This window comes from Didymosphaeria variabile (assembly GCF_027946475.1).
Source record: "Didymosphaeria variabile strain IMI 356815 chromosome Unknown scaffold_2, whole genome shotgun sequence".
NCBI lineage: Eukaryota > Fungi > Ascomycota > Dothideomycetes > Pleosporales > Didymosphaeriaceae > Didymosphaeria > Didymosphaeria variabile.
In genome coordinates, this window is record NW_026611621.1 from 4,702,242 (window position 1) to 4,714,688 (window position 12,447).

General features: G+C 53.8%; 3 protein-coding genes across 3 annotated transcripts; 1 reads left to right on the plus strand and 2 right to left on the minus strand.

Annotated features, from left to right (window-relative positions):
- Positions 1 to 148: 148 nt before the first annotated feature.
- N0V89_003263 (uncharacterized protein) lies at positions 149 to 2,639 on the minus strand (the record flags this gene model as incomplete). Its single annotated transcript, XM_056212065.1, has 3 exons — positions 149 to 1,364; positions 1,414 to 1,520; positions 1,572 to 2,639. 3 exons carry the CDS (start codon positions 2,637 to 2,639, stop codon positions 149 to 151), a joined length of 2,391 nt encoding a protein of 796 aa, XP_056075538.1.
- A 1,162-nt stretch (positions 2,640 to 3,801) lies between these two features.
- On the plus strand, positions 3,802 to 6,153 carry N0V89_003264 (uncharacterized protein; the record flags this gene model as incomplete). Its single annotated transcript, XM_056212066.1, has 3 exons — positions 3,802 to 4,056; positions 4,114 to 4,286; positions 4,350 to 6,153. 3 exons carry the CDS (start codon positions 3,802 to 3,804, stop codon positions 6,151 to 6,153), a joined length of 2,232 nt encoding a protein of 743 aa, XP_056075539.1.
- Positions 6,154 to 6,299: 146 nt separating this feature from the next.
- Positions 6,300 to 8,345, minus strand: N0V89_003265 (uncharacterized protein; the record flags this gene model as incomplete). The annotated part of the gene is made up of 3 exons (XM_056212067.1): positions 6,300 to 7,087; positions 7,144 to 7,530; positions 7,583 to 8,345. The coding sequence occupies 3 exons, from the start codon at positions 8,343 to 8,345 to the stop codon at positions 6,300 to 6,302; spliced, it is 1,938 nt and encodes a 645-aa protein (XP_056075540.1).
- Positions 8,346 to 12,447: the final 4,102 nt, after the last annotated feature.

Here is a 12,447-nt window from a genome sequence, read left to right on the forward strand (position 1 = left end):
CAGAGACCCATCATGAACGCTAATCCACCGATGCATGTGCTCAATGCAAATGCCCGAAGAAACTTTTGTATCGCCAACCCATCTACCCGGAAAGCGATGTCGTATAGATCCCATTGAGCGTGCGAGCGCTTCTGAAGGCTCATGTCCCTCAAGATTCAATGCGCTGGTAGAAAAGAATGTACGCAACCTTGTTGTCGCGCACATTCTCTTTCGGCAATGGCGTCCGCTTTCCTGCCGAGTTGGGCGTCGCCGTGCCATTGACCACTCCTGCCCACTTCTTCTCCTTCTTGTTCTCCGAGCCGTTGACTTGGCTCCAACCACCTTTGTCTGACTCTGCATCGTCGCCAATCTGCTCGAAGAAGTTCTTCCTCGTGGCGGCGCCTGCATCGTTTTTGTGCTGCTCGAGCGCGGCGGCGAGGACCTTGGGATCCTCTTCGGCACCGCCCTCGGCAACGTCTTGTGCACGGATGCGACGAATGACCGTGTCGTCCATGCGAATCCATTCGCGGCCCTCTTGCCGGCGAAGGTCAACGGTGTAATGACCGCCGCTTGCATTCTTTCCGTGATGGTAGACCACCGCTGTCAATCGGTAGCGTGGTGAGCCGCGGGCGCCGAACCCGCCTCGCTTGTGGGGTGGGAACACCTCCTTGGGAATATCAAGCTCAAGTGGATAGCCAATCTTCTTCCAGATCTTCTGAGGTCCACTGACATCGTAGTGGAAGCGCTTGAGATGTAGTATAAGCACTGGTGGAAGAGTCTCAATGAACATCTGCTTGGTGGAGGCACGTGCGCCCCGGGTGGTGCTATCCAAAGTCTCCAGGTGTGTCAGCCCCTTCAGCGCATCGGCAATGTTGTTGACGTTCGGTGAACCAATGTCCAATTGCAGAGGCTGGTAGGGCTCCATAGTAACGGAAGGCTTCTCGCCTGGCCTCTTGTATTCGGAGCGGATCTTGCCGCCAAAGATCTTGGTAAGCGGGCTCTCAACGTCAACAGCCCCCGAAGACTGTGTAACAGATGCCTTTTGCTTCGGGCCGACCTCGAGCCAGCCTCCATCGACAGACCCGGATCGTTCGCTGTTCGGAGAAGTAACCGAGGCGTCTCCATTCGAAGATCTCGAGGTCTTGATGACGTGAGCGCATTCGTCGTGAAGGCCTGCAAGAAGGAACCCCAAAAACTCTTCCGCATCCTCCTGCTGACCACGCTTCATGTTATCGAAACGAGGCAATCGCCTGATGACGTCGTATACGTATTCTGGTGTTAGAGGTTCACCGTACTGCTCAAGTTCGTTATCCTTCAAGCGCATGCGGAGCTTTTCGGTAGATTCAGCCGAGTCGATGACTTTGAAATCGCGCATAAACATGATCCTAGTCAAGTCAGATTTGCTTGGTTGGCGAGGCTGCAGGCTGTACTCACATTGCGTCTACAAGAGGGGTTTCAGACTTGAAGCTATGCACGGCGCGCTTCGCATACTGATCCAAGAAGTCGTAGAATGGTACGCAGAAAACAAGGACTTGAAGAATCTGCATATTGTTAGTTGCGTGAATGATGAATAAACACCGGCTTTTACTTACAGAGTTCATATAACACAGGTTGCCCGTATTTACAAGGCCACGGGGTTCGAGAAAAGAAATCTTTTTATAGGAATCGACAGAATAGGAGGCAAGGACATCGCCAAGGGAATTGCTCTTGGACACCACCGGGCCATTTGTGGGAGCGACGCCGTTGGAGATGGTAGGAGCTTTGGCGGTGGCGGCAGCAGAATTCTTCGAATGGAGAAGTGCGGCCCATGACTTAGGTGCTGCTTTTGGTGGAGGGGATGCTTTGGGCGTCTCTTCGGCGTTGCCACCAGTCTCTTGGGCAGGAGTAGTAGGTGTGACGACCTCTGGCTTGCTTCCCTCTTTATCTGCTGTTGATGACTTTACCGAGTTCTGGGTAGGTGATGTAACGCTAAGTGCTTTGGTAGGCTTAATCGGTATCAGAGGCACAGCAGGCTTCGTCTGCGTGCGGGCGTGCGAGCCCTGAGACGCGCGCGCAGGCTGCGTGGGCATTGTAGGAGATGTAGCTGCCGGAAGAGTAGAGTCTATTTCTGAAGGAGGATGTGAAGATTGCGGGGTATCGGTGGCCGCCTCTGAAGCAGGGGCCATGGTCGAGGCCTGCGACTCTTCCGGTCCCTCAGTCGAAGTGTGGTCGGCATCCTCTTGTAATTCCTTCGCACCAAGAACCTTCTCAACGTCTACCACCTGCTCACGCGACGGCAGAGCAAGGTCGTCCTCCTGCGCCGGTACCGGAGCCCTTCTCCGTCGCTTCTTTTGTGATGCTCGTGGTGGGAAATCGGCATCGGGGACCGAGAGCCATGGCAGCGGCGGGTAGAAGGGCATACGCGTGCCCGTCGGGATGGGCGCTCCGCTCATCGATGCTGAAGTTACCGAGGGAGTCGTAGGCGGCGGTGTTGCCGTCGCCGTAGTCGTTGGCGGGGTCGGCGAGGATGCCAACGCCTGCTGTGAATGCACAGAGGGGGTAGAAGGAAGAAGCTGAGGCGTTCGCTGAGGTGTAGGGATGCGCGGCGCGGGAGGTGTGCGTGAATGCACGATAGGCGGTGTTTGACCCATGGCGCGGTTCACGGGTGGCAAGTGCGCCATGTGAGGATGTGAGGAAACGACAACAGGCGACCCATGCGGCTGGAACTGTCGCGGAGGCATCGCATAAGGATGGTGTTGCGGCTGAGCGTATGGGTTCATTCCATACCATTGCGGCTGCGGAGGGTACGGCGATGCGTGCGGCGCATAATGAGGATGCGGGTATGCGGCGTAGGGGTTATGGTGAACCGGCGAATGAGCCTGCGGAGGAGGCTGATAGTATTGGTGATGGTCGCCATGCCGCCTTCCCGGATGGAATGGTACGGCAGGCGGTATCGTGTGGCCCGGCATCATGAGGAAGGTGCGGTGCTGTTGCCTTCACAGTTGGGCGCTGGCCAAAGACCAAGCAGCGCAACGTGTGAGGCAACGGGGGAGAAGGCTCGTGGAAACACTGTATACGTACCCCGAGACTCGTTGACTTGGGGTGCGGGCGCGGCGTGGAGCCTATGGTGATGCGCTCAATAATTCTTGCTAGGGTCCGATGCGCGCGAGCTCGGAGAGCGGGCAGGTGTGAGTCGGAGACAGCTGCACGTGTCGGTCGCGGGCATTGCCTCAGCAGTCCATAGCGGGCAGCGAGACGGCCGGCCCGTGGATGGAAGAGGAGAGCGGAGAGAAGGGCGAGGTGGCCGGGTGTTGTCGTGCCTGACCGACTGATGGAAGGAGTTCGAAGGTCTCTTGCAAAGCAGCTCGCGGCGGCCTGTGCGTGGAGCAAACGAGCCGGGGTGTGGCGCCTAGCGTGGGTGCCGCAGTCGAACAACCGTGTGCAACAAGCGCAGGCAGGCCGACAGGGCGTCGAATGTCTGGGGAGCGAGGCTTCAGAGGGGCGCTCGACGTGCAGACGCGGAGTCTTGCTCGGCCGGAAGCAGAATACCACACGAAACACCAGAGCGGCCCGCTCCAGTCATGCGCCCACGTGACTGATGGCGAATCGCCCATGTCATCTCGTTGCTAGCCACTGTGACTCCGTCCTCTCTCCAAGTCCATCCCTCTGGGGGACCCAAACACCAGCAATTACAACAGTCTTCCACCTCTGCTCGCCGCGTTTCCCTTTCCTTTGCCTCCTCTCTCGCTGCATCACACCTCGACCCCTCCTCCGACGGTGTTAGCTCTAGCACGGTAGAGCCCTGCAGCCATCGTCATCGTCGCCGCCCGCACTGGTGGGACCATGTCGTCGAACCCGCCCGCAATCCCGACCTCGTCCAAGGCTTCAGCGCCCTCTGGCCAGCTCTCGCCAGCGCAGACGCAGCCGGGCTCAGCCGCGACTGGCGACGGCTACGGCCAGCGACGCAGCGGCAGCAGCTTCGGCGCGGGGGCAGCTTCCCGCGCAAGTCCTACGCCCCGCAGCGCCCAGCAGGGTCGCAAGCAGCACAAGACCTCAAAACGCTTCGCCAGGGTTGACGACGATGCCATTGCAGAGTCGGTGAGTGCCTCAGCAGCTCGAGACAGCCTGTACGGATACAATGCTAACTCCGGGCAGCTCAACATGCGCCCGTTCAACAGTCGCAAAGGGCAGACCAACATCACCCACCTCATGAACTTCAGCCTCCCACCTCGCCCGCAGAACCATCATTCAAACGGCCACGGCAGGGGTTACCGGAGGAATCCGACCTGGGGTCTAGGGTCTGGCTATCACGCCACCGACAAGGCGAGGTGAGCCGCACCTTCCTCTTATAATTACCCTTAACAAGAGAGTGAGACGTTAATGCGGGTCAGGTATGTGCATGCCAACTATCGCTTCATTGTCGATCCACGCGGCGACTACCGCGCTCAGAGCGTCGACGCCGATATCCATCTTGACTGGAACAACGTCCTGCAGATATTGGCGTCTTCGCAGTCGCAGGATGCGTCCTGCCCGATATGCCTGGGAACTCCTGTAGCTCCGAGGATGGCAAAATGTGGCCACATATTCTGCTTACCCTGCTTGATCCGCTACATGCATTCAGAAGACGAAGGCAAGGGGGTTTCGGAGAAGAGGGCACGCTCGAAGAAGTGTCCATTATGCTGGGACAGTATCTATATCTCGGAGACGAGACCTGTGCGCTGGTACATGGGCCAGGAAGGCCTGCCGCCCCGAGAGGGTGGAGACGTTGTCCTGCGGCTAGTCATGAGGTCAGCAGGCAGCACGCTGGCAATGCCTCGCGACGGAGCTGATGCTTTGGGCAAAGAGACGGATATCCCTTGGTACCATGCCGCCGAAGTGATGGACTACGCCCGCATGATGAGGGGTGGCGAGGACTATATGCTCGAGCAATTCGACGCTGAGGTCCATCAACTCAAGCAGCAAGAGAAGGAAGACGAGCTCATGTTTGGGGAGGACAACATTGAGTGGATGAGGAAGGCGATACGCTCTATCCAAGAATCGAAAGAGAAGGTCAAGGGTGTGGGTAATCCGCCCCAAGAGCCGGCCAAGCCGTCTGAACCGAAGCCGAAGAAGGCACCTATCGTATTCCACGAGGTTGACGAAGACACGCCTACCATGTACTCTCTCCAAAACGCTGCTAAATCAGGCCAAAGCCTACCTTCACAGGCCCATATCCCTGTCCCAGATACGGCTACTGGCGATCAGCTCGTCAACGGGGCAGATGCAAACTCAAGAAGATTGTCGATGTCATCGCACTCATCTAAAACAAGTCATGGCCTTGGATCTACCCTAGCTGAAATACGCAATCGCCAACAACATGACACCCAGCATACGCCATCGGAATATTTCTTTTACCAAGCACTGTTACATTATTACCTCTCGCCGTTAGACATTCGCATACTAAAATCCGCATTTGGAGACTTTGCAACCTTTCCTTCGACTATCTTACCACGAGTCGAGCGCGTGTCTACTGGTCACGTCATCGACGACGATCTGCGCAAGCGCACTAAATACCTCGCCCACCTTCCGTACGGCTGTGAAGTGTGTTTCTTGGAATGTGATTGGACAGATACGGTGGCACCCGAAATATTGGAAAAGTTCAAACCGGAAATCGAAAAGAGGAGGAAGAGGCACTACGACAAGGAGAGCAAGGAAGAGAAGGCTCGGCTGAGGGCAGAGAAAGCCGAATACGCAGAGTTTGCGGCGGCGCGGCGGAAGAGGAATAGCATATCAGAACGGTTCTCGGCGGAAGACTTCCAGCCACTTGCTTCGGGAAGTATACCTGTCGAAACAGTGGGACAAGCGGGCGAGGAGAGTGCTTCAACATCGCCTCCGTGGCCACCAAGAAGAGGAGGACAGGGCTTTGCCTCGCTGGCCTCGCCTTCAACGAGCCCGTCTACATCTCGCACTGTTTGGGGTACGGCGGCTATCGCCGCAACATCCCCTATCATGGCGCCTTTGGAACATAACGCGCAGGACGATGGCTGGTTGCAGGGTTGGGAGAAAGATCTGCTAAATGAAGAGGACGCTATGGTTGCACAAGCGCAAGTTCTGAGTGTAGAGGACAGCGAGGCGCCTAAGAAACAGGCGGGAGGAAAGAAGAAGAAGGCAAAGAAGATTACGCTCATGAGCACCAACGCTAGGAGAGGTGCATGATCTTTGTGATGGCCATGTGTGCCTAGCATTGGCGATACATGGGCAGAACATACCCAACTTCTAGCCCTTGGCATACCATACTGCGTAACATCATAGTAATTCACATGTGCCTCGAATCATTCATCCGCTCTGACCCGTTTCCCCATCTACGCCTTACCCAACCCCACACTCCGCGCCTTGATCTGCATCGCAAGATACCGACTCATGATCCTGCACAGCGCGAGGTTCCCCCCGAGAAACCACAGCCCTGGGTGCCCCGTAGGCCGCCACATAGCATTAATCTCACCTTCCTCATCTAGATCCCAAACATCCTTGCAGCGCTCTGCTTCCGCTTTGCCAAACGCCGCCTCGACGCTGGTGCGCATGTTAGCGTAGCCAGTTGCCAGGACTACTATATCGGCGTCTAGCTTCCGTCCGTCTGCTAGGACGAGCCCGTCTTGTTCGAAGCCTTTGATACCGTTGGGGGATTGGACGACTTTGATTTTGTTGTCGATGATGAGCTGCGAGGCGCCGACGTCGATGTAGTAGCCGCCGCCGCGGGTGATATACTTGCGATATATACCGCTGCCATCGTGCCCGAAGTCAACATTAAAGCCTGCTTTAGCCAGACCATCTAAATTTTCTTTCTCGACTTCTTTGATGCGGTTGGTCAAATCAACATTCAACGCTGGCACCACCGTCGTTAGTATGTATCCCTCAATATGATGTTGAAGGGAGCGAGGGGGAGACAAACCAAATTGCACAGCGTTAGGCAAAGAGTTCCCAAATACATCTGCGTCTTCAAGCGGCGGGCCACCCTCTTCGTACATGCCTTTGTGCAGCATGAAAAGCCCTTTCGAGGCTTGGATGACGTAGGTGCCGCGGCGTTGGAGCATGGTTACGGAGTGGGCGCCGGAGAGGTGGTAGTTTTGGGCGATGTCGTGGCCGGAGTTGCCTTTCGTTCATTAACATTCACCAATCTGCAGAATTTTTGGGGAAGAGGAAGGGTACCTGTGCCGACGACGATGACTTTCTTGCCCGCCAACTTATCTGAATGTTTTGAAGCGTCTTTGTGCTGCGAGGCGTGATATACCGTCCCTTTGAACGTGTCCTGGCCTGGGAACGAGGGTACGAGAGGGACGCCGGAGTGGCCTGTGCAGAAGACTACGTGCGAGGGGTGCAGTGTTCTCTCCGTGCCGTCGTTTCGTTTGACAGTCACGGTCCATTTCTGGTCGGAGTCAGAGTAGGAGGCGGCAGAGATGGTGGTCGAGGTCCAGACGTTGAGTTCGAGGGCAGAGGCGTAGATCTCGAACCAGTCTGCGAGCTTGTCTTTGGGAGTGAAGAGCGGCCAGCTAGAGGGAAAGTCCAAGTAGGCCATGTGTGTGTATTGAACCGGGTCTGGGATCGGCGTTAGTCTGAGTGAGAAAGGAAAAGGGGGGAGAAAATGTACCATGTGTGACAAGAGTCCGGTACCGATGTCGCCAGTTGTCTCCCACGCGCTCGTTCTTATCGACGACAAGAACGGACATGTTGAGCGCTTGCAAGCGAGCGGCAACATTGAGCCCGGATTGACCAGCACCTACAACGAAGACGTCTGGCTCCGCATCCAGGAATTCTTTCTCGCTATCTCGTTTCTCCTGCCAGTTCAGTCCACCCTTCATCCCTCCTGATGTCCCATCCAATGCATTGTTGCCTCCGTGTTTTCTCCTCGTGCCAGCCAACTCTTCGTATCCTTTGAGCTCCAATAGCGTTGTGCTCAGGAAATGTGCTTTCCAGATGCCATCGTCTCCCTGTGCGAGACGCAGCACGCCCTTTCCTCTTCCAACCTTGGTCTCGAAGTGGAAAAGTGAAACTACCCATTCCAGACCTTCAAGTGGAGTCTCATAATGAGGAGCAAAAGGATGCGGGGCTTCTTCTAAACGAAACGAAGAAAAGTGGGTGTTGGGAAGGTTGGTGTTGAGGAAAGATGTGATATTAGACAGAGAGCGGATTGTGCGGAGATCCCAGGTCAGCACGAGGAAGTCGCGCCACCAGCTGTCATCATGGAACAGAGTTGGAAGTTTGGCGGGGTCATTGCTGGACAGAAGAGATGAAAACTTGTCCAGCCAGCCTTGGGCAATGCTGCGTGCTTCGCGGCGCTCGGGGGCTTGGACTTTGATGTCGTGCTTGGTGAAGGTGGGAAGAGTGACGTCGTGGGGATGTTGAGCGAGCATTTTCTCTGTTGAAAAATACGCAGTATCTTGAGCTGTTGCAAGACATGAAACTTTATATATTCAAAGAGAAATACTACCGAGATCCTTTAGGGCAAGCTCTCCGCTCTGTTGAGGATCCCCGTGGGGCCCCAAGCCGTGTAGAAGTCAACATTCGGAGTGACATGGCCCGTTTATTCTCCCAATGACAGAGCGGTTCGGGCACTTCGCTGTCCAATTCCATTGGTTACAGCTTTGTAGACGCGTCTATGGTTGTATGACGATGGCAGGTTGCGGGGTTCTCGTGAAGGTAGCTCGGTAGACCTTCCTCATCGGTCTCGGTCAAGTTGCCTTCCAACTCGGAATTCGATCGGAACATGTTCCGATCAAACAGCACCCGCTCTGCTAATGCGGTTGATCTTTTACAGCACAGCAGATAAGTCTTGATGCCCACACCATAATAAGCTCATTATGAGTTATATGCACAAAGTACATTTGGGGCAGGTTGAGCGAGTGTTCCTATGTAAGCAAATCAAGCGTACATGCCCTCTCGGTGTGACATGGCCCGATACAACGCTAGCCTACCTCGGTTACTCCTGTCATTCCTACCACGACGTCACGCTTATGCGTTGAGCCATGTCAAAGGCATCGAAAGAAGTTGGGCGTTCACTGAAATACATTCTTATATGCCAGTAGGATGAACAAGACAGTGTAAGTTCTCGGGCTGAATTGAATACATGAGGCTCACCATCCAGGTGCAAGCTATGTCGTCAGAGGAAGACGCGATGTAATCGCCAGCTTCCCAAATGCGATAGCTGTACCAAAGCGGGCGTGGACTGCCAATACGGTAGGCATACCGTCACAGCAAGGTAGACACTAAACTAAGCAGCTGACGTAACTGTATTGTAGTCAAAGATAAGTCCAGACCAGGTCTGAGAGCTGGCTACGTTTCCGCACTGGAGGAGAGGCTAAGTAATGTGGACTTACATAATTTGATTACACTGAGGTCTAACCATCCTTCTAGATCGGCTCGAGAAGGAGGTACAACTGTTGAAGGCTGATCGCTGTCGTATGTGGACTGCCCTCCCAACATCGTCCGATGCTGACCATACCAAGCGCATGCGACCACAGCAGCAGTCCATGGCAATTCCTTTCTGAGCCCTTCCCATGTGTCGATTCTTGAAGTACAAGGTGGCTTACAGCCTAGTCCTGCCCCTGCATCAATATTGGAAACCCAAAATTCAGTCGCTCACAGCTCATCGAATTTTGAAGAATCGCCATGTCACTTTGATCCACTTTCGCCGAACGTCGTTGACGAACTATGTGCTGTGTGGTTTGGTAAGAATACGACGAGTAATCAGTGGTATCTACTAATGACAATGGGTCTTTAGAAATGTATCATCCGTGGTTCCCTGTTCTGCATCAGCCTTCGTTGCTCGAGGCACTGCAGGCGTCGGCTGATGTTAGAGACACGCCCTACCTTCCCATATTGAAAGCTATAATTGCAGTCACAATACATAAGAACCACCGATTCGATGCACCATCCTGGGAGCAATGCCGTCGAATTTCTGATGATCTTCGCAACCAAGTTGTCATGGAAGCCATAGATAATCTCTCATTACGACCGTTACAAGCGATCCTGATCCTTTGTATTTTAGAGTATGGTGCTGGGCGATTGAAGGAACACTGGAATTTAGTAGCTCTGGTAAAGCGGTATGTCAAAGATGGCGATGTGGTGGTCTACCTGTGGGTCTGCACCTCTTACTGACTGCACACTAGCATGGCAATTCAGCTTGGCCTGAGAGACCTCGTAGCGTACCACTGCAGCAACTTCAACCGCGTCTCTACATTGCCTCCGCGTATGCTGCCAATCCCCGATACATTGGTGGACAGGGAAGAAAAGATAAGGGCATATTGGATGGCTGAAGGCAAGCATATGCTATCTTCCGTGATCACACTACAAAAAGAAGCTAATGACAGATTAGTGCTTGATGGAGCCTCCACTGTTGGTGCGGCCTGGAATATCAGCATCTCCAAACCCGAGAACGACGGCCTACTTCCTTGTAGCGACGCTGCGTGGGCTTTTCCGGAAGCCGTCATCAGTGCTTGGCCATTCGACGATATCGCAATGTCTTCAACATACTCACTTTACGTCATGCTCGTTACGAACGAGATATACCATGTCCATTATTTTCTCCAACAGTCCTACGATCTGCAGCGCGCCGACGAACGTGCTCGTAGACGTCAAGATTGCCAGCTTGTCGACGAAAGATTGAAGGACTGGCGAGCCAAATTCGACGCGACGCAGTTGCCGTTTAGTCCAGATATCGAAGGCCAACACGATCCGAACAGTATGCTTATCCAATGCGTACTGGACCTGTAAGCGGCTTGATCAAGCACAATGAACTTTACTGACCTTTCTACAGTGCGACTATATCCTTATATCAAGGCTTGATCTTCCCGCCCGTAGGGGGCACGCCAGGGACATGGAAGCACGCTCTGCGACGCTGTCTAGATGCTTGCGATAGCATCACGAACGTGTTGCGAACAATCGCAGACACGGACCTCGAGAACATGAGTCCGCTCGTTATCCCTTGCATTTTCGTTGCAGCCAGGTTCTGCATCCGTAAGTCGAACATTCTCAATATAGCAAGATTATAGCTGAACAGAGTCGCAGTCCACGCGAAGCTATTCAACATCGAACCCTCTCACAAAATCGCGTTCTTCCCCATCAAACTAGAGATTTGCGGACGACGTTGGCCATACGCGCAGCGACTATTGAAGGTTCTAAAGACAGCAGTCGCAACCTATGATCCATCGAACGAAGCGACGACGACCCTTCCTATCCAATTTTATGACTTTCTGTACTCGTACCTAGACATTGATGAAGCACTTCGGATATGGACAGAAAGCTCAGAAACTTAGACGCAGCTGTATAGTTCGGTCCTACTTGAACGATGCAAGCAACACTGCATTTGTCTGGGGTTTCGAATGCGTCTGTCGTGGTAAACGCAGAGAATGGAAGCGCTGTCATAAAAATGTCGACACGCCTTCTACGTCACTGTCGCTAGCAACATCGCAGCGTCAAGCAGCCACATCACGTACCACGGTTCCATCTTAAGCATCACCACTCAACAAAACACCAGCAAGTCACATCAGAGCTAATACCACGAACGTTGCCTAACAGAACGTGATTGAAAGTGCCCGCAAGAGAACATCGCAGTGTCGACGGCATCAATATTTTCTGATACGGAACTCGATGGATATACACCCTTCAGGCACAGCGAGAAGCGGTACCTAAAGCAATCGAGCCATCTTCCATAAATACCAGCAATACTAATCCTTCTTGGATGCTGACTGCAGGCATTGGGGTACCAAAAAGGTATCCTATAGTCGGCGGGGTACAAGGTACCTGTATGTAAACGCACTATGCCTGTCTAGGCAAGTGACTGCATGCTCCAGGGGCACCTGGCGCTTATCTCCTCACATCCACAAAGCTTGCTTTGACCCTCAGTATGATTTCCAGCATTATTTCTTATTAAGCAGAGAGCAATGTCTGAGAAAGCTCCCTCACATGGGATTCTGCGGCGCCTGCATGATCAATCAAGCTTATGCGACTGCCATTCTTGGTCGTCGGATGACCCGGGCTCAGTCCGCTATCGGACAAGGGTTCCCCAGAAAGCTGTAGGAACGCCGTGCAGCGACGATCTCGCGACCACACGGCGTTGATAAGTACTCATTTCGACCGCGCGTGAGCATCCACCCGCATGCAAACTAAGTCCGATCAATGCGATCTCATTGGCTGCATACCCATATCCTCGCAACATGCAATATGCTGCCTGGGGCGATGTCACCATGGGACGGTGTACCTTCCACATGGTGCCAGCATGGGAATAGGAGTGCATGCGAAGGATGTTGTGTCCGCGTCCATCATGCATTCAAATACCGGAGTCATTGCCATGGGAACAAGTGCCGTCGACACTTCGAGTTGATCGTTCTTTACTTCTCGATCCTCCAAACATGGTCATTCCGAAGACCGCCGTCTTCGCGTTCTTGTCGCTCGTTCCGCAACTTGCTAGAGGGCAGAATTCCACTGATAACCTGAAATATGTTGATCAGTTAATTG